This window comes from Aristolochia californica, unplaced genomic scaffold, assembly GCF_029961685.1.
Source record: "Aristolochia californica isolate CCGP_79_NKW_82.1479 unplaced genomic scaffold, dmAriCali1.0.hap1 SCAF_13, whole genome shotgun sequence".
NCBI classification, from domain to species: Eukaryota; Viridiplantae; Streptophyta; class Magnoliopsida; order Piperales; family Aristolochiaceae; genus Aristolochia; species Aristolochia californica.
Window position 1 is genome coordinate 9,677,902 of NW_027181804.1, and position 22,745 is coordinate 9,700,646.

Genomic DNA, 22,745 nt, shown 5'->3' on the forward strand with positions numbered 1-22,745 from the left:
ATACTTCTTCTTGGAGATCTCCGTGCAAAAATGCATTTTTAACATCAAACTGATATAAGGGCCAATCAAGATTCACAGCCAGAGATAGTATAATCCGAATAGTATTGATTTTGGCCATTGGTGCAAATGTCTCCATGTAATCGATCTCATAGGTTTGAGTATATCCTTTGGCGACAAGCCTTCCTTTGAACCTTTCAATGGTGTCATCGACTTTATATTTAATGGTAAATATCCGACTGGTGTCTTTCCTACAGGTAGGTCAACCACTTCTCATGTTGAATTCTTTTGGAGGGATCTCATTTCTTCATGCATGGCTTCTTGCCACTAAGGATCTTTCAAGGCTTCCTGCACACTATTAGGAATAGATATAGCAGATAATTAATTCATATATACTTCATTTGCCTTTGAAAATCTATGATAAGACACAAAATTATTGCATGGTATACTGAGATTTAGAGGTGAGAAGAGGTTCATAATTGAATCTAGGTTTTTCTCTTGTGGTTCGATGAGGTAGCACTCTTAGTTGAGTTTCAGAACTTACTTGAGGCTCAAACATGGACTCAGACTCATAAGGCAATTGATCCATTGGTACATTATGAAGGGGGGGAAGATGTCGGCTAAGACTCTGGTTGCATCACTTCCATCTGGTCTTGTCTGTCTCCATCCTGTGAAGATGTCAGTTGAGACTCTGGTTGCATCACTTCCATCTGGTCTTGTCTGTCTCCAACCTGTGAATCATGCTCATTTGTATCATTTTGATGTTCACTGTTGTAATCTAAATACTTACCACTTGTAATATCCAAGATATCCAAATGATGATTAAGGTTCTGCAATTCAATCATGTTCTCCCCCTGAATTGAAGATTCGAGAGTAGAATAATACATGTGATCTTCATGAAATACCACATCAAGAGTCATATACAATTTGCAAGAGGGAGGATGATAACAGTGATTACCTTTCTGATGTTGAGCATAACTAACAAAAACACACTTGAGAGCTCGAGGTTCCAATTTATTTCTCAATGGCTTATGGAGATGAACAAAGGCTACACACCCAAAAACTCTAGGTGGCAGATTCGGCACAGTAGGTGAACTTATAGTTTCATGAAGTACACTCAAGGGAGTCTTAAATTGTAACACACTTGAGGGTATTCGGTTGATAAGATAAGTTGTAGTTTTGATGGCTTCACCCCAATAACTAGCCGACATATGAGCTTCAAACAATGAAGCACGAAAAACCTCAAGAAGGTGGCGGTTCTTTCGCTCTGCAACCCCATTTTGCTGAGGGGTGTACGGACAAGTAGTTTGATGACTAATAACATGATCATCTAGATATTCTTTCAAACCTTGATTAACAAATTCTCCACCATTGTCACTACGGAGAATTTGTATTGTAGAATGGTACTGAGTGGCTATCATTTTGTGAAATTGTTTGAACAATGAACTAACTTCACTTTTTGATTTCATTAAACCAATCCAAGTCATCCGGGTGTGATCATCAATAAAGGAAACAAATCACCATTTATCACTCAGAGCAGCTATATTTGTTGGACCCCATACATCAGAGTGGATAATCATAAAGGGTGCTGGACTCCTATTCATGCTTATTTGAAATGGAACACGATGGTGTTTAGCCAATTCACATACCTCACACTTAAAATCTGAAACAGATAATGTAGCAAATAGTTTTGGAAACAGTTTCTTTAAATAACCAAAAGATGAGTGACCCAACCTTTTATGCCATAACCAAATCTCATTTTCTGCAGATTTATTCATGGAGGATGCTTGAGCTAACTGATGAGAACTCTCTGGCTTCAGACCAAGGTAATAGAGTTTCCCCCTTCTAGTACCATAACCAATTGTCTTCCGAGTTCGAATGTCCTTGAACACACAATGGTTAGGCCAAAAAATCACAATACAATGCAAAGTGCCAAGTTATTTGAGCCACTGATAATAAATTATGATTGAGGGTTGGAACAACTAATACAAAATCAAGACTCAAATTTTCAGTGAGGGTGATGGAACCTTCTCCAATAACGTGAGAGGGAGAACCATTTGTTGTAGATACGATATGTTGTTTAGATGGTTTCATAATTTCAACATGATGATTATCAAAAGTCATATGATCAGTAGCACCATAATCAATTCTCTATTCACTATTTTTACTAGGAGTGGAAGTATTAAAAACCTTACCGAATGTAGCAGAGGTGGAGGGTTCTGCTACTGCAACTGAAGCTTGATTATTTGGTTTAGTGTTCAGTTTGCAACGCTTTAGTAGGATCCCACTATTCTGGATATCCAATAAGTTCATAAAATCTTCACTTTCTATGCCTAGTCTCATTACAATGAGTACAAATACTCTCTGGTTTTGATTCCTTCGACATGATGCAAAAAGATCGGTAGATTGGTGATGATCACTCAAAAAATACTGGTCCGGTCCGCTTTCTGTTCGCTGGGTTGGCCCAGTTTGGGTATCCAATTTTGGTCCAGTCAGAGAACAGGTCCGATCCGCTTTCTAAATAATTTTTTTCCGGTCCGGTCTGGTCCTGTTCGAAAAACTGGTCCGATTTGATCTGCCAAATGGGTTGACCCGGGTTGGGTATCTGTTTTCGGTCCGATCTGAAAAGTGGTCCGTGTCTCTGGTCCAGTTCAAGAAGTTGTCGCGACCCGCCAGAAAAATAAAATGCGGGATCTAAGTTAACGGAAGCGATTTTTTTTTCGTATCTTTGTCTTCTTCGTCGACTGTGCGACTTCTTCTTCGCCAGCGACGTTCAGGCTGGTGGTATGCTAGAAGGCCGAGCGATGGCTCAACTTCAGTCGTCGGTGTCGTCCGGATGGTCCGCCGGAGTAGGGGCGATGACGGAGATAAATCGAACTTGAGACGTTGGTACGGTTCTTCGTCTTCTGCGTCGGTGACGCTATTGCTGATCATTGGAAGGTGGTTCGGCAGCGGTTCATCGACAGATTTCGGGAGTTCGGGTGGTGGTGGTTTTGCGTTACAACGACAGCCGAAGAGAAACGCAAACAACGTCTTCTTCATTCACGGAGCAGACCTGCTCTGTTTTTTTTTTTTTTTGTGACAAAGTTGTAACTCTGTTCTTCGGCTACGGGAGAGACTACGGGACAAAGCTTTCACTCCATTTTTTGGCGATGAGAAGGAGAAGGAGAAGGAGAAGGATTCTCCTGCTCTGATACCAAGTCAAAAATAATACTTCAACTTCAGTCATATTTTCTCATTCACATCATCGGATTAAATAGCCATTTTACAGAATATACATGGAAGAATTATGAGTGATTAACGGGATTACACAATCACCGAATTTACAAAATATTTACATGATTTCTCCTTAAGGGAAGAAATCTCAGAGTAATTCTTAACAAAAAATTGTATGCTAGAGAGGGTCGATTTGTGAGCTTGTAGATGATCATAGGAATGGGACGAGAGAGAGGCACCTTAGGTTACAACTAGAGGATGGAGAATTCTTTATAAATTCCACAATTATGCAACAATCAATACGAATTACGAACAAAAATTTAAATTAAATAAAATACAACACTAAATTAATAAAAATAGGGTTTAGGCTTACCTTTTGAAGTTTTGGGAAAACCGAAGCTAAAGGGTGAAATTGAAGCTGAATTGAAGTAGAATTGAAGAAATCGTCGTCGAAATGTCTAAAATTGAAGAAAATTGAAATCAAAATGGGGAAACCGAACGAAATCGGGAGGTATTTTGGGGGAAAAGAGAGTAGCGATAGGGAGAAGGAAGTTGGAGGTCGAGAAGGAGAAGAGAGTGAGGCTGAGAGGGATAAGAGAGAGAGAGAAGTGAGCGGGAGGCCAAGAGGGAGAGCAAGTGCGAGTGAGAGAGAGAGGAGACCGAGATGACGTTTGCAGCTAGAGGGAGAAGGGAAAGGGAGGCCGAGAGGGAGAATGGAGAAGCGAGAGGGAGAAGGGAGAAGGGAGATGGAGACCAAGAGAGAGAGGAAAAAAATTTTGAAGGAAGAAGAGACAAGAGAAGGAGATCGAGAGAGGGAGGGTGTGGGAGAGAGACCGGAAAAACAAAATTTGACAAGGGTTCGAAGCGCTGCACCCGCTTGATCTAAATGATTCGTAATATACTTCGGAATCCAGATTCCATATATTAAACCATGGAGATGATTTTTGGGTTCATCTAATTCAACAACATGAATCATGCACTGATGCTACACTAACAATGTCAAGAGATGAATTAAGTAATACGGTTGAAGTTCATCTCCTGTGTCAAATTGACTAACCCCTCCTTAGAGACCTAGCTAACTGATGTACTACCCAATGTGTATACATATCCAGTGGTACTCTTCCTGCCATCAATGTCTTCAGCCATGTCAACATCTGCATAACCCTGTAATCCCAAGTTTGACTTTCTAAAACATAAGGTTGAGTCTATGGGGGGGTTAGTCAACTTGACTCAAGACATGAACTTCAGTTGCATTACTCAGTTCATGTCCTGAGGTCGTTAGGGGAGATCCAGACTTCAAGTCATGTACATGACTCAAGAGATCATGTCCAAAGCATAAACGATGGAAAGTGCTTTCCGCCCAATTTTGACATTCATGTACGTGAAACGAGCGTGCCCCTCTCTCTGCCGCACACCCTTTCACGCAATCTACTCATTTCATTCCCGCACCCCCTCTCTCGTCTCCCTAAACCCCGAACTCTTTGCTCCCTCTCTCATCTCCACCGTCCCTCTCTGATCTCCCTCTCTATGGCCTCTCCCTCTCGATCTCCGTTGCAAAGTACGGGAGGCTGAGAGGCTCTACAACGTAGGTCGAGAGGGAGAGGAGAGGGAGGCCTTCCTCCCTTGGTGACGGCTTCTATTCTCTCTCGGCGTCCTCCCCCGCGTCGGCCATCCTCCCTTTCCTCTCGCTCTCAACCTCCGTCGTAGAGCACAGGAGGCCGAGCATCTATTGTAGAGCCTCTCAGCCTCCCGACTTCTCTTCTCCCTCTTGGCGTACCGTCAGAGCGCCGTCGTCGTTGCCCGCTGGCTAGTCGCTAAGGAAGACGACAATGGTTTAATTTTTCCTAAGTTAGGAAAAATTAAACTATCGTCATAAAAATTACTAATTTATAATTTTTATTTATTAAATAATTATTTTATTTATTTAATATATTTATTTTATAATTACTATATTAAAATAGTGATTTAATAGTCATAATTAAAATAATCTTAAAATAAATATTTGATAAATTATTTTGGTTTAATTATCCCACTACAATAATTAATTAAACCAATGGTTTTAAATTTTGCGACAATATATTATTAATTAATAATACATAAAATATATTATGTACAAATATATAGTATGTTAAAATTATGATGAGATCAATTTTTTCTCTTAAATCATTCAGTTTTAGGTTAAAGTATATCATTTGTTATTAATAAATTAACAACTAAACATATTACTTTTTTTTTGTTATTTATAACGCTATTTATTTATTACTTGTAATTAATCATGTGCGTATTTCATTGGCGCATGTAATTACCATATTAATGTACAATAAAATATCTAATTCAATTAATAAATATATTAATATATTTAATTATACATTAAATAACTTATTCGTGTAGTAATAATGGTTGTTTTACTTAATTTGGGGTTTAAGAATTATGTTGTAATTAAGTGTACTGTAAGGGTTTAGGGATTTTCTTGTTTTTTATGTTTTTCTCATGTTGGGGCACTAACACTGGAAATTGTTTTCCAGTGCACATGAAGTCGTCAACACTAACACAGTGCAAAGATGAAGTTCATGTAGATGACTGACATGATCTTCATGTTGGAGATGAACATGAACTTCAAAAATCAGTTTTGTTGACTAAACACCCCCCCCCCCCCCCCCCCCCCCCCCCCCGATAGTGCCTCTCAAATACCTGAGAATCCACTTCATAGCTTCCCAATGTTTTTTAACCGTATTACTCATATATCTACTCATAACTCCCATTGCATACCATGGTTGTTAAGTACCTAGCCAATACTAGCCAAAAGATCGGCCTGTTTGGTAGCAGAAAGCCAAGTACTTAATCCCAAGACCATAACAATACTCCCATCGTTATGAGCCGATGTCCACGACGGCCCACTCTAGCGACAGTGGCCTGACCCACTTTTTGAACCTACCAATAATTTTAATCTGGCATCTAGGTTGGCCCCTCTGGGATTCGAACTCGCAACATCGGTATAGCTCTATACCAAGATGTTACGATCCCTAGTCATGGATCGTGTAACACGACGTGGGAAGGTTGAATCCAGATTTGAGGATGAGTTTTAAGCACTACTGTGGGGTTGTGGTGGAACTCGGGTTAACCCTTACAACAAAACACACATCCAGCTCTGCTGTACTCAGGTTGGACTCAGTAAAATGGAAAGGGAGAGTGGGAGAAGAGGGAAGAGAAAGGAAGAAAATTGGAAGAAGAGGGAGTTCATTGAGGAGAACTCCCAAACCCAAGAACTCCTGAGGAGAAATCCCTACCCAGACCTCGTCCAGGAGAACTATACACCCTTCTTTGGCTAAAATGAGACTTGACTTTTCATATTCCACTTTGCCTCTTACATAAGCTTGGTGCCAACATGAGTTTAGGCCAAAAATTACAAAAATGCCCATATGGCATATTTACTCCTAAATTGAGATAAAAGTGCAGTACATTAAAACTAAAAGAAACTCAATACTTAGTGGCTCAGCCTCGGTGCCTCTGGTTGACACGGCTCGCTATCGAGTTTATAACAATGGCACACATGAGACTGCTAATAGCAGAAACATAAGGCACATTGGCCTTGTTGGCTCACTCTTGCATAGTAGAAGGTGACTCCTTCTTAGATAGCCTAAAGTGACTAGCCAAAGGAGTACTTACTGTTTTTGCATTATTCATGTTGAATCTGCTTAGGACCTTCTTCACATATTCTTCTTGTAACAGTTTCAAGACATCAATGTTGCCAGTAATCCTCATCCCAAGGATTTGTTTTGTAGCACCCAAATCCTTCATTGAAAACTTCTAGGACAACTCCCTTTTCAACTTTTTTATTTCTTGTTTGCAAGCACCTACTATCAACATGTCATCAACATATAGTATTAGAATGATATAGGAGTTATCAAGGTTCTTCACATAACAACAACGATTTACCTGGCACGTCAAGAAACCATTACTTCTCATAAATGTGTCAAACTTCTTATACCACTGTCTTGAAGCTTGTTTAAGACCATACAAGCTCTTTTGAAGTTTGCACACCATTTTCTTCTTTCCATGTGCTTTGAAACCCTATGGCTGCATCATGTCGATTTCTTCATCCAAATCACCATGAAGAAAGGTTGTCTTTACATCCAACTGTTCTAAGTGCAAGTCTTCATTTGCCATTGGTCCAAACACTGTTCTCACAGTAGTCAATTTCACTATTGGAGAGAAAATCTCAGTGTAGGCAATGCCTTCTTTTTGTTGAAAACCTTTTAACATCAGTCTTGCCTTGCACCGCTTGCTGCCATCATGTTCGTCTTTTCTTTGGTATACCCATTTATTTTACAAGGCCTTCTACCCTTTTGGTAACTCGGTAAGCTGCCATGTTTGATTGGATAACAGTGAATCCATCTCGTCCTTCATAGCCAACTCCCACTTGATTGATTCATCAACTTGCACGGCTTCCTCATAACTCTCTGGTTCACCTTTATTAGTCAATAAAAAATAATTCAATGCAGGGGAGTACCTTTGTGGTGGTCTGCTAGTTCTGGTAGATCTCTTGAGTTTAGTCACAGGAATGTCCTGATTTACTTCTGGGGGTATGTTTTCCTGGCCTTCCTGAGCGATATTCTCCATCTCATTAACTGGAAGATCTTTCAACTAAATCACTTTAGACTTCTTAGCTTCATCACTTGTGCTCTAAGACTTTGTTCTCAACCTATCTTTATACATGGCACCTTCATTGAAGATCAAGTCCTTGCTCATGATAACCATACAATTGGTCATCCCAGAAGCGATAACCAAAATCGGTACCACCTTAGCCAATAAAGAAACATATATTAGATTTAGCATCAAGTGTATTTCTAACAGCATAATCAATATGAATATAAGAAACACGACCAAAAACTTTCAATAAAGAAAGGTTTACCTCTTTGCCTCTCTAGACCTCTTCTGGTATTTTGCAATCCAATGGTGTTGAGGGACCTAGCCTCAAACTAGAACATCTTTGGCAATCCCGCTTGTAATCTGATGCTCCTAGCATACTCGTTCAAGGTCTTGTTCATCTTCTAAGCTACACATTTCTGTTGAGATTTTCCAGGAATGTTCTTCATCTTGATTCCATTATTGGTACAATACCACTTGAAATCATCATCTATGTATTCTCCCCCATTATCTGACTACAAATACTTCACCTTCAAATTTGTCTCATTCTGAACCATTGCTCTCCATCTCTTGAAGGTATCAAAGACATCAAAGTTTACTTTCATAAAATAAACCTATACCTTTATGCTTGCATCATCAATAAATGTGATATAGTAGTTAGAACCACCAAGGGAAGTAAAAATTGAAGGCCCCCACACATATGTGTGATCCAACTCCAATTTTTTTGTCTTTTGCTCCTTTCTAGCCTGAGAAAAGCTAACCCTTTTCTGTTTGCCAAAAATACAGCCTTCACACAAACTATTATTTACAGTTTTCAACCTTGGTAGCTTCCCTTTGGACTAAAACACTTTTATTCTCTTCTGACTTATGTGACTGAGCCTATACGCCACAAATTAGAATCAGTAACAGCATCAACAACTGCAAGTGTGTCTCTGTAACTGGAAGTGATGTAAAGAGTTCTAGTTTTAATTCCTTGTGCAACAACCACGGCTCCCTTAGTGACTTTCTAAACAACACCATTAAAAGTCACATTATGACCTTCATCATCAAGTTGCCCTACTGAGATCAGATTACACATCAATTTTGCTACGTGTCTAACTTGTTAAGTTGTGGAGCCTAATTAATGCCTTAAGTTGAGTTAGTCACGGATCTACCTTCGCAGTAAGGTCGTCATTGGGGCACCGCTATTAGGGTTTTATGATCTTAATCCGAGAAGCATCTCGAGTTGCAGCTCAAGAGGTTTGAGAGAAACACATGTAAGTGTACTATTTCTCTTGTAAACTATTTAACCTTGAGGTGAACCTGTATAAATCTTGTTGTGATTTTTCGTGTTTGCTTTTCTCTTCTCTTGTATTTATTCTTTTTGCTCTCGTTAGTTTGAAATTAGGGCATCTAATTCCTAACAAGTGGCATCAGAGCTTTGGTTCGTGATTGAGAGCAATGGCTAGCAGAGAAGGATCGGCACTAGGGATCAACAAGTTTGATGGAATGGAGTTTGCATTCTAGAGGATGCAAATCGAAGATTATCTATGCAGTAAAAAGCTGCATGCACCACTTCTGGATATGAAACCAGAAGGTATGAAAAATGATGAGTGGAATCTCCTTGATAGACAAGTGTTGGGAGTAGTCCGATTAATACTATCGAAGAACATTGCTCACAACGTGGTATCAGAGCAAACCACAACGGGGATTATGAAGATTTTGTCTGACATGTATGAGAAGCCTTCCGCACATGATAAGGTACATCTCATGAAAAAAACTCTTCAATTTAAAGATGACAGAAAACATGTCAGTGGCATCACATTTGAATGAGTTTAGCACGATTGTCAATCAATTGACCTCGGTTCAGATTAAATTTGATGATGAGGTTCCTGCTTTAATTCTTTTGGCGTCTCTGCCAAATTGTTAGGAGCCTATGAGGGTTGCGGTCAACAACTTTGTTAGCAACGGGTAGTTGATTTTTAATGATGTTTGGGATATCATTCTTGTGGAGGAAATTCGTAGAAAGGACTTCGAAGAATCGTCGACATCTAAATTTGGCCCAAAGGGTAGATATTAGGGAAAATAACTTCAAGACGAATTCCAACAGGACAATGGTAGAAGGAAGTTATGGAATGAAAGAAGCAAATCCAAATTCGGAAGGATGTGGAGTGCTGAAATTGTTGCAAGTCAGGTTACAAATGAAAGATGATGTACATTGTTGATGATCATGACGAATAGAAGTATTAACACTTATGTGATCTCCATCATAATTTCTTATTGTAAATTGATAAATCCTTCGACCATATAATGCTAAAACACTCCAAGGGCAACCATCATGAACACATTTAATTTTATAATTATAACCACTAGACCTCAATGTCTTATACTCAACATGTCTTTCAATCGAGTATTTTTTGAAGTAAAATTGCATTTGAGACTTATCCTCAAATATTTGCCCCACACTAATATTAACTGATGTTGAGTCCGAATAATCTATTATTATAGGAACATCATTGACACATCTAATATTAACCTTTCAGACATCTTCATATATATCTCGAGCACCCAATTGCATTGTTCTTCAACTTTGTCATAGTAAACCTCACTTCCAATATCTCATCTCCCTCATGGTCAATGGCAATTGACATACTTCTATTAAACTCACTATCAATATCCTCTAAATCAATATCATCATCACTTCACTTATCACTACCATCATTACTGGTAGCCATGAATACACACAACAATAAACATAAATATCCAGGTAGGGATACAATTAACATCACACATTTAGCAAAACTTGAATACTGAAGAGATATATGAAATTACATGGGTGAAGATGTTCCACTTTCAAATTGTAATGCCATAGGAGGGGGTTCAAAAACCCCACTTCACACCCTTGTGTATTAAACCTATATACATAATAGTTAGTAATTAAAAAAAAAGTCATGTAAACCTATTACAATCCAGGAATATACAAATATAAATACTTACTCCTATGTATCATCAAATCTACTTGGAAATTTTTGGGGATAGGATGTTTCACCAATAAAATCATGATTCCTCGTACCCTCCCTTCCATATGCTCTTTGCCATTGTTTTCACAAAGTAAATCTCCACAACCATAGGTTTATTACTTGAAGCAAGCTCAAATAATTCAATCAAATTATGATCATCTTCCACATTAAAGATAGTAAAAATCCCCATGACAAGGTAAAAATTTTGTCCTTAATAATCATTGGGCGAGTATCACCATCCCACCCAGTGACTCTGTACATCATCACTAAGAACTCACTAAAATTAGTCGAAATTGAAATCTTTATGACATGTAATTGGCCTCCGTCATAACCATAAAAATTTCTAGACTTCTCCTTCAATTTTGTATTGTATCGACAGAGGAACCGAACAACTGACAAAATCCACATACATTAGTATGAGTCTTTTGTTAACAAAATTCCTGACATCTTAATAAGGACAGATGAATGCCTAAAACACTCTACAAGGTAATTAATTAAACATTCTATAACACTTTTAAATTTCACCATGCATACATTTAATTAATCTTTAACTACCCAACCTACTAACTACGACACTCACAAAAGCATCAACAGGGAAAAAACCAAGTCCAAATTCGTTTGACTAGTCCTAACCATGCAAAAACTTATCAAAGTTTAAATTCACTAAACACCCCTGGTAGAGCCCCATATGACTTTGCAGTCACTACGAACCATACCTCGTTAATAATGGGGTCAGGTTGCATTGGCTAATGAACACTCGTGTAGACAACTCAACCTGGTTTGAATTGGACCAAACCTACCCTCCATACCCATTAGCCATCTTTATGTAAAAACAGACCCAAGTCCTAAGTCTTCTAACACCCCTAGAAGAGCCTCGTATGACTAATCCTATTCATGCAAGAAACTGCCTAAGTCAAAATTTGCTTGAGTATTCCCAACCACGCAAAAACCTACCAAAGTCCAACTTCACCGAATACCCCTGGTAGAACCCCATATGACTCCACATTCACTACAAACCGCTCCTCGTCAGTGATGAGGGTCGGGTTTTGTTGGCTAATAGACACTCGTACGGACGACTCATCTTGGATTGAATTGAATCGAACCCACTACCTCCAATGACTAGTGATTCATTGGATCATTTCTTTAAAAAATCTTAAAGAACATCCAATGTAAGTGTTGGTAGGGAGTTTTAGAAAAACTCTAATATAAAAAATATTTATATTAAAAAAGTTTTAAATATTTTATTTATTTATTTAAATTAAAGAGGTTGGATTCAACGTTTTAGAATTTAGGATCTCATGAAAAGGAAATTTTGATCAACAAGAAAGAAGAAGAAGAAGAAAAGAGAAGGAGAAGAGAAGAAGAAGAACGTGGAAGGAGAGAGTTTGGATTGAGGGAGAAGAGGGTTGCATCAAAAAGAAAAATGAGGGCTAGACAAATTTGTGGAAAGAGAGGAGAGTGCTTCAATGCCCTACCTCTTAGCCAATGCCTTTATTTATAGTTCTACAATGCCCTTAGGGCTACAACTTGATAAAACAAAAAACATAAAAGGAACACATATTTACACTTCTATGCTATCTTTATGGAAAGTACCATATTTTACATATATGCCACTCCTTTGATGTGTGGGTTTCTTGTCTTGTGGGCTTGATCCCATCTTTCAACACTCCGTCTCAAGCTAGAGGAGAAAAGACATCATAAATACCCAGCTTGCCATATATAAACGATAGGATTTTAGATGTAACAGGTTTAGTGAGAATATCAGCTACTTGCTTTTGAGATGACACATGTTTGAGAGAGATTATTCCTGCTTGAAACTTCTCCTGTATAAAATGACAATCCACCTTAATATGTTTAGTTCTTTCATGAAAAACTGGATTTGAAGTGAATGGCTGTTTGATTATCATAATGTAGATTCATGGACCCCTTTTTATAAAAACCTAGTTCGGTAAGAAGGGTCCTGACCCATAAAAGTTCACTAACAGTATGGGCCATAGCTCTGTATTCTGCTTCGGCGCTAGATCTTGCATCCACATTTTGCTTCTTACTTTTCCATATAACCAAGTTTCCCCCAACCAGAGTACAATATCCTTATGTATATTTTCTGTCATCAGGAGATCTAGCCCAATTTGCATCTGAGAAACCTTCTATGTTGAAGTGCCCATGTTTTTTATATAGCAATCCTCTTCCTGGAGCTCCTTTTAGATAACGTAATATTCTCTTTAAAGCCTACCAGTGGGTAATTTTTGGTTGACTCACCACACTTACAGCATATGATATGTCTAGCCTAGTTACCGTGAGATAAATCAGTTTTCCCATGAGTCTTTGATATTTGCCAATATCAATATCTTCTTCTTTTGTGGCATATAATTTTACATTTGTATCCATAGGTGTGTCAACTGGTCTACAACCCTTCATTCCTGTTTCTTCAAGGAGATCCAAGACATATTTCATTTGAGACAATATTATCCCATGTTTGGATTGAAGAACTTCTATACCCAAAAAATATTTAAGCATACCAAAGTCTTGAATTCCTGACATATCATCTGCTTCACCTCATGTATGCTCAAAGCATCATCACCAGTTAAGATAATATCATCCACGCATACGGCCAATAATATTTTCCCTTTGACTGTATCTTTATAATATACGGAATGATCAACTGAGCACCGATGAAAACCAAACTGTAGGAGTGTTTGACCAAATTTATCAAACCAAGCCCGAGGGGACTGCTTAAGCCCATATAAAGACTTTTTTAACCGGCATACTGACTCCCCCTCAACAACATAACTAGGTGGTTGAACCATATAAATTTCCTCATTGATATCACCATTTAAAAAAGCATTTTTAACATCCAACTGATAGACGGGTCATGAGGAGTTAGCAGCAATAGATAAGATGATGCGTACCGAATTTAATTTTGCAACAGGAGAGAAGGTCTCCTCATAATCTATCCCATAGCACTTCGTATAGCCCTTAGCAACAATTCGAGGTTTAAGACGAGCAACCAATCCATCCGGATTATGTTTCACCAAAAAAACCCATCGACAACCAACTGGTCTTTTACCTTTCGGGAGTAATATTAAGTACCAGGTTTGGTTTTCGTATAAGGCGTGCATTTCTTCATCCATAGCTGCCTTCCATCTTGGATGTCTCAGAGCCTCCTGATACGACTGTGGAATGGAAGTAGAAGAAAGGGACGCAAGAAACTGAAAACACTCGGAAGACAAGCGATGGTGAGACATAAAATTTGAGATAGGATGTGAAGTAGTACAGGAACGACGTTCTTTTCTTAAAGCAATAGGCCGAGTATCAAATTCAGGCCCATACATAGGAGGAGAAGGACTTACCTTGGGTGGATCCGACAACTCCACAGGTGAAGGTACGGCCGGTGAATCAGGGGATGGTTCCACTTCAAGATTGAACGGCATAAGCGGACAAGGAGTAGTAGAAGGACAAGTCCATCTTGGAGGAGCATCATAGGAGGAGTAGAAGGGGGAGTCCTCAAAGAAAGTCACGTCCCTAGAGATAAACATCCTCCAAAGGGTAGGATTGTAACAGACATAACCTTTCTGGGTGCAAGAGTACCCCAAAAAAATGCACCTCATAGACTGAGGATCAAGTTTATTTTTATGTGGGAATGTAACATGAACAAAACATGTACATCCAAACACTTTCAAAGGAAGAAAAAAAGGATCTTCACCATTAAATAACACAGAGTAAGGAGTTTTATGATGAAGGACTGATGAAGGTAACCTATTAATTAGAAAGCATGTTGTAAGTGTAGCATGAGGCCAATAGAAATAGGGTACCTTCATGGAGTAGAGGAGGCAACGAGCAACTTCAAGAAGATGATGATTCTTTCTTTCAGTATGAATAAGCCCATTACTCACAAAATGATTTGAAGTCATGAGACATGTATTCCTTAGCATTATCAGATCTAAAGGTTTGAATTTTCTTCCCAAATTGTGTCAAGACCATAGCATGAAAATTTTTAAACAAAGGAAGAATTTTGGAACGCTCTTTAAATAGATATAACCAAGTCACTCAAGTAAAATCATCAACAAAAATGAAAAAATATTTAACTTGGAAAATATTTGAGACACATAAAGTGCCCCATACATCATAATGTATTAGCTAAAATGGAGCAGTACTTGTAGTTGTAAGACGAGGAGAATATGAACTCCCGACATGTTTACTTAATTGACAAACCTCACAACTGAAATGAGAAAATCCTTTTAAAGATGAAACCAAAGAACGAAGTGAAGGGGTAGACGGATGACCAAGTCGGTTGTCCCAAAGTTGGGCCTCAGATGTGGTGGACGATAATGTAGCTAATGGTGAAAGAGTGAAGTAGTACAAACCCCCCTTTTCATGGCTTCCACCAATCACCCGCTTCGTAGTGAGATCCTGAAAGACACAAGAAGACGGTGAGAAGGTGATAGAGAAATTTAATTGTTTGGTCAATTGACTAACCGAGAGCAAATTTAAAGGAAATTGAGGAACAAACAAAACATCTTGAAGGGGAATAGATGAAGTAAGAGAGGAGGAACCTTTGCTAAGGACCTTGGTTTGGGTACCATCAGCAATAGTAATGAATTTATGAGGATAACAAAGAGATAAGGACTGCAACACGTGTTTGTTACCTGATAGATGTTCGGAGGCCCCGGAGTCAATGATCCAAGAGGAAGAGGAAGAAGAGGAAGAAAGCATACCTGAGGCAATAGTAGTGGCAGCAATAGATGATTCCATGAAGGACTTCATTTTCTAAAATGCAGCATAGTCCTCAGTCGTAAGAGTCACTTTTTCAGATGATGATTCAGCCTTATCTTCATTTTTCTCAACGTTAACTGAGACTGGGTTAGTTGTGGCCCAATCAGGCTTGCCATGAAGTTTCCAGCATGATGCCACAAGGTGGTTCTGACGGCCACAATAAGTGCAAAGTTGAGGCTCAGTACAGAAAGAATTTTGACCCGTTCTACCACCTCTATTTTCAGGCCCTCTCATAGTTCGACATATTTTTGCCCCGTCCTCGGGATGAGGAAGATGTTCCTCGATTGCTAGAGAACATCGCCGATGGAGCATCAATAGGAGAAGGAGGGGATGGATCTGGTATCCGAAGTAATGTAGCACTAATATCATCGAAGGATGGAAGAGCAGAAAAACTTAGAAGCTGAGTTTTGGCCACCTCAAGGTATGGTTTAATGTTTGATAAGCAAATGGCTACTGCCAAAACTTCTCTTTGTCGTTCTTGAACGACAATATTAGTGGAATATGGCTGAGCTAGTTTCCATTCTTGAAAAAGACCTTGAAACCGTGCCAAAAATTCGTGAATATTATCTCCATGTTTCGTATGCAACATGTTTTTTAAGACATCATATATTTTTTGTAATGAAGCAGTGCTTTAGTAAAGCTTGGCACAAGTGTCCCATATGTTCTAGGCGGTTTCCAAGTGGACCACATTGTTGGCCACCTGCTCTTCCATGCTATTAATGAGCCAACTTATCACCATGTTATCATCCTTAACCCACTTATAGTAGGACGCATCTTCTTCATCAATCGGAGGAGGAAAGTTAACAACGTGACTCAAAAGGTCACGAGTAATAAGAACCCTCCGAATCAATTGTGACCAGCTCATGTAATTAGAGAGACCTCTAAGTGGAATTGTAGTAATACGGAGTATATCACTCTTATTACTATTGTATCCAATCTCCATGATGAGGCAAGTAAATATGGAGGTCAAGGGAAAAGGCCTTCTTCAAAGAACAATTACTCAATGTAATTTGAAGAACCCGTAGACCAAATCAGTTACCAACAAAAGAGAACAAGAACCAATTTCTTTCACGAGGGCAGGCAACAAATTATCAACAAATTTGTGCCTTTAGAAAGTGATAATAACATCCAGCCATCACTCAACTTCTCTTGTTATCATAAGAACAAAGAGAAGAAAGTATATGTAGCCGATTAGGCCTTAATCCAAACTCCAACACAAACGAACAATAAACAAAAATTTAGAGAAGATTTAATGGCAAACCAAGACACTTGAAAGAGATTTATCTTCAGTTCATGGGAGACTTCAACGTAAACAAAAAATTCAATTGTTGAAGTTAAAAAGCGGAACTACAAAGGGTAAATGACTGCTAGAATTTCATCAAACATATAATGGGCAACCAACAACATAACACGAACCCATGATCAACCTTAAGTAGAAGAAGATATAACAACATGTGCTGGAATTCGACCTCAAATGAGATGGATCCAAATTACATAAAGGTAATTGAATTTCACCTATCAATCTTAATAAGATGCAAACAACAAATGATCTTGATCACTCTTGTAATTGATTTACAAGGAGTCAAGATTATAACATCAATTTAGTCATAGAAATAAATCTTTACAACATATAAATATTTATCTTGACTTGATGTGACTCAAAATTCAAGAAGTAAAGAAAAACAATAAAAAGGAGTATGTAAATAAGAAAAGGAAACAAAAAAACGTAAATAAGAAGAGCATGAACTTATCTCTTCATGATTGAACTCCTTTTACAACTTCTTGAACAGATTTCATAATAACTCCATGAAGAGAGATCCTAAACTCCTTGCTCTGATACCATGTAGAATTTAGGATCTCATGAAAAGAAACTTTAGATCAACAAGAAAGAAGAAAAAGAAGAAGAGAGAAGGAGAAGAGAAGAAGAAGAACGTGGAAGGAGAGAGTTTGGATTAAGGGAGAAGAGAGTTGCGTCAAAAAGAAAAATGAAGGTTGGACGAATTTGTGGAAAGAGAGGAGAGTGCTTCAATGCCCTACCTCTTAGCCAATGCCTTTATTTATAGTTTTACAATGCCCTTAGGGCTACAAATTGATAAAACAAAAAATATAAAAGGAACACATATTTACATTTCTATGCCATCTTTATGGAAAGTACCGTATTTTACATATATGTCACTCCTTTGACGTGTGGGTTTCTTGTCTTGAGCTCGTGGGCTTGAGCCCATCTTCCAACAAACGTGGCATGGAAAATTGGTCATTGCCCCAAACCCATGCCAACTTTTCTCCCTTACCCTATCTCTGATGGGGTCTGAGGAAACCCATCCTCCAGGCTTTCAAGTCGGGTCAGGCTGGAATTTTGAATCCGACGCCCACTCCTAGATGTATAGAATAAATTTTATATTTTTATAGTTTAATGTGAGTTTCACATAAAGAATGGCCTTAATTTCGTCTAATAGTGAGTTAAAACCCAGAGTCTCTTGGAGACATCCAAAATGGAATAAATCATATATTTTAGTTGTCAATTTTAATAGGACGAAGTTGTGCATTAGCTACAAGTGAAAACTAAGAATAAAACATTAGCACCCCATGGCCTCATCTCTCTCTATCTGTGAATGTCAATATCTGCAAATAGAACCACTTCATTTTTCCAAAGGAAATTTTAGGATATTACCCAAATTTTTAATATAATAACACAATTAACCAATTTATTTGTATAAATACCCGACTCATCTGTACATGTGTATAAACAAATAGACACGTAAGCTTTTCCAAATGAAAAGCTGCTTTCTGCCCCCACCTCCCAAAAAGAATGCAGTCTTAAGTGATCCGCAGTTGAGAAAGAAAAGAATACCAGCTCCCTCTGGTAAATGTTAAGACCTGGAAATTTATTGGGTTAAGAATCTGGACATTTTTTTGGCCTGCTGGGGGTGCCATTGATCAATGTTTTACTCCTAAACAGCTCTCCTTCCAGGTAGTTTTCCGCTTTTAACCAGTCTCGGGTGATCAGTTGACGAAAATTACAGCCAGGTTTGGAGCAATACTAAACTGGATTTCGTCAAGAAATCACTAGCACAGTAAAGATTACTCATATGCGGGGTTTCTGGGTGTTACTATATAGAGGACTCTCAAGTCACCTGTTGCAACAAGCTTGGAAGACGACATGGAGCTCGTCCGGGTTTTGCTTCTGCTTGCGATGTTGACGACGGCGAATGTCAAAAGAGTGTCGTCCGAGTCCGTGAGATTGCAGATAGAGAATAAATACGTACTCATCTCTCTCACTCGTATAAAGCTTTCCGTTTCCATTCTTCTTCTTTATCTGTTTTCTCTGTTCTTTCTCTGTTCCAGTAACGTGATCTTAACTTTGTTTCAGTGATGGCACTTCTGAGTCTCCATGTACACCAGTTTTTTTTATTCTACTAAACACTTCTCTTAACGAAAATGGATTAAATGGTGTTAAGGCTTTTAAGGAATGATTTAAATTCCTTGTGTGACGGTGGGGTGCAGGTTGTAGTCGATAATGGCATCTTCAGGCTCACGTTGTCGAAACCAGGGGGCAGTATTACCGGAATCCAGTACAGGGGCGTCGATAATTTGCTGGAGTACAATACAGAAACAATGAGAGGGTATGTACATACTTTGTAGTTTCTTTCCTTTAACGTGCATGGTTTACCGAGTTATATATATAAACAAAGATCACCTCTTTCCATCGGATCGGCCAATGAATGTTCAATTTTCTTTGATAGGTATTGGGATCTTGTTTGGTCTGATTCTAATGGTAAAGGCCCAGGAAATTTTGATGTGTAAGTACTCTTTTATTTTCCTCGTTTTCGTTTTTTTCTTTTTTTTTTTCAGCTGTAAATGCATATTTGGTCACTTTCGAAGGTAGAAAAGAAGGGTTACCGTATGAGATCTCAACCTCTATTTAGCATTTTTTTTTTAACAGTTTGGATCTAAAGAGTATAGTTCAGCAGGATCAACCTTAACTTTACCCTCAAAATCTAGATCTTGACAGAGAGTGTAGATACAGTCCATGTTTTCTCACCTGTAATTCAGATTTTCGATCCAGGATTCTTACAAATGGTGCCCATTCACATGGAAGAATGAATTCCATTAACTAAGTGCACCAATGAGTCGAAGGGTTTTTAGCATTTTGCTGAAATGAGTTTCAGTTGATCTTATTCTTTTATGTTTCCGAAAGAATTTTTTGAACTTTTTTTGTAGAATACTGGGCACGACCTTTACGGTTATAAGAGATACTGAAGATCAGGTAGAGCTGTCTTTCAAAAGGACATGGAATTCCTCTCTCACTGGCATTCAGGTTCCCTTGAACATAGACAAGAGGTGAATTCTGCATAAATTAAAACTCTTATCATCTTCTCATTTTTTCCCCCAAAAAGTAAACAGTTCTTATATTTAGTTACGCAAGTAAACAAAATATTAATTGTAGATTCGTAGTGCTTCGTGGTTCGTCTGGCTTCTACTCATACGGCATTTACGAGCGCCTTCCGGGCTGGCCTGGTTTCTCAATGGCTGAGACGAGGATAGCTCTGAAACTGAGACGAGACAAGTAAAATACCCCATCTCTGCCCTTTCTTCTTCTTCTGTAGCAATTTCTCCTCTTTGGGGTCTGTATGCTCCTTAGACTATAAACGGAATTGGCAGGTTTCATTACATGGTGGCGGATGACTCAAGGTTCCACCACATGCCGATGCCGGAAGATCGTGAACCGCCAAGAGGACGGACTTTGGCCTTCAAAGAAGCAGTTCTCCTGGTTGATCCCGTTGAGCCGCAGCTCAAAGGAGTAGTAAATGTGAGAAAAGAGAGTGTTTCTTCTTTTCTTTTTTCCTTTCTGTTTCTTCCTGCTGTTTAAGCAATGATAAACTTTGCAGGTGGACGACAAGTACCAATACTCGAACACGAACAAGGACAACAGACTGCATGGTTGGATCGGCGACGACCCTCCCATTGGGTTTTGGCAGATTACCCCCACCAATGAGTTTCGAGTTGGAGGACCGATGAAGCAGGAGCTCACCTCCCATGTTGGACCCACCATGCTCGCTGTATGTCTTCATAACAAAGTTTTTCTTTTGTTTCAGCAAAATCACCATTTTTTCATTTTAGTTTTTCTTTTGACAGATGTTTCATAGTGCTCATTATGCTGGGTTGGATCTGGAACCGTACTTTGAGAATGGAGAGCCATGGAAGAAGGTCTATGGTCCTATGTTTTTCTATCTCAATTCAGTTGATACTGGAAATGGATATCCTACGCTCTGGGATGATGCGAAAAGACAGGTCTGCATTCATTCCACTTTACAATACTGTAATTGAAGTCTGCCTTCAGTGTACTTCAAGTCATAGAAATGACGATAACATAATTAAGATGATGAACAGAAATCCTCAATTTATAGCATATTTTTCACTGGGAATGCAGATGGCAACAGAAGTTAAAAATTGGCCGTATAGTTTTCCAGCATCAGAGGAATTTCCCCGTTCCAATCAACGCGGTTCAGCTCGTGGTCGACTACTAGTGAAAGATCGGTACAGGATTAGTTTTCTTTTTTTACTTTTTTGAGTTTTATAATTAGTTCACTAATCACCACGCCCACACAACCTGTTAATCCATTCTTAGGTACGTTAATGAAGATGTTCCTGTACCAGCAGCAGCTGCCTATGTAGGTTTGGCTTTACCTGGAGAAGTTGGGTCTTGGCAGAAAGAATGCAAGGTTCTATTTGAATTAAAATGTTCACCTTCGAATTCAGTTTCATTATTCAAGATTTGAGTTGTATCTGATTTTGAGGCTTCGTGCTTTCAGAGTTATCAATTCTGGATTAGAACAAATCCAGATGGGTCTTTCTCAATAAGAAATGTCAGGCCAGGAAACTATAATCTTTATGGGTGGGTGCCTGGTTTCATTGGAGACTATAAAAAGGCTGAAATAATTACTATCAGTCCAGGTCGGGGTGTCCTTCTTTCTCTTGGTCCAGTCAATATTATCATTTACTTGTAACTGAATGGTGATTCAGAAAGGGTTTCTGTCATTGAAGCGCAGGAAGAGACATTGATCTGGGTGACCTTGTTTATGAACCGCCGAGAGATGGTCCGACGTTGTGGGAGATAGGTTTTCCAGATCGTACTGCACTCGAATTCTACATCCCTGACACTAAACCCATCTATTACAACAATTTCTTATCGGATCCAAAGGACAGGTCAGTTGTCAACTGGAATTGGATGCTCAGATCAATTAGACGCTTAGCCAAACAATTAAAAACCAAATTACGCTGCGCAATTTACAGGTTTAGGCAGTATGGTTTGTGGGAAAAATATGGGGAATTATATCCCAATGGAGAGCCCGTCTATAACGTTGGGTTCAGCGACTATCATAAAGATTGGTTTTTCGCGCATATTTGCAGGTCTCTTCTCTTAACTTTCCCTTGGTCTACTCTCTTCTGTCTCCTTGTTGGGATTATGGAAATGAAGGCTAAGTTAAACATGATTTACTGTTGCTATGCAGGTACATAGGTAATAACGAGTACCAGTCATCTATACGGCAGATAAAATTTAACCTGAGCAGTGCCGCACCTGGCACCTATAGACTTCGGGTGGCTTATGCAGCCGCCATGAGATCGGTGTTGGAGGTAAAACTAATCTAAAACAAACAAAAGACATAATCCTCATCTTCCCAGTTATTATTTCTCTCAAACTTCAGAAAAACTAAGGCTGTTTTTCTTGCTTCTCTGAAGATACGTTTGAACAATCTGGGGAGTCCTCCGCTCTACAGGAGTGAAAGAATTGGAAGGGAGAACGTAATTGCTAGACATGGAATTCACGGATTGTATCGGCTGTTCACCATCGACGTGCAGAGTGACTGGTTGGTGCAAGGCGAGAATACAATCTTTCTGACCCAGACATCTTGCCTCAGTCCTTTCCAAGGTGTCTTGTATGACTACATACGCTTAGAGGCGCCTCCTGCTTAGGGTGGTCGGATACTCTTCTATTCTTTATATTGAATGGTAGGTTTTGAATAGGTTTGCAGGTTTGTTTCATCTTTGCAAGTGAAATGATCGTTGCTAACAGCAACTGTCCATAGTGAATTGAATATCTCACTCCACTTG

The 22,745-nt window shown here is 38.9% G+C and overlaps 1 protein-coding gene across 1 annotated transcript; it reads left to right on the plus strand.

The window, feature by feature from the left end:
- The first annotated feature begins 18,792 nt into the window (after positions 1–18,792).
- LOC137947632 (uncharacterized) lies at positions 18,793–22,607 on the plus strand. The gene is made up of 15 exons (XM_068793429.1): positions 18,793–18,894; positions 19,137–19,255; positions 19,376–19,432; positions 19,854–19,973; positions 20,080–20,199; positions 20,295–20,436; positions 20,522–20,692; positions 20,769–20,924; positions 21,064–21,170; positions 21,262–21,355; positions 21,446–21,587; positions 21,683–21,839; positions 21,927–22,043; positions 22,145–22,268; positions 22,374–22,607. The coding sequence occupies exons 1-15, from the start codon at positions 18,793–18,795 to the stop codon at positions 22,605–22,607; spliced, it is 1,962 nt and encodes a 653-aa protein (XP_068649530.1).
- Positions 22,608–22,745: the final 138 nt, after the last annotated feature.

What these genes read in the sequence shown, in the direction of transcription:
- LOC137947632 (XM_068793429.1), top strand. Translation starts at nt 18,793, where the DNA reads ATGGAGCTCGTCCGGGTTTTGCTTCTGCTTGCGATGTTGACGACGGCG. An exon ending in AATAATTACTATCAGTCCAG is followed by an intron (nt 21,588 to 21,682) that starts GTCGGGGTGTCC and finishes ATTGAAGCGCAG; the next exon opens with GAAGAGACATTGATCTGGGT. An exon ending in CCATGAGATCGGTGTTGGAG is followed by an intron (nt 22,269 to 22,373) that starts GTAAAACTAATC and finishes GCTTCTCTGAAG; the next exon opens with ATACGTTTGAACAATCTGGG.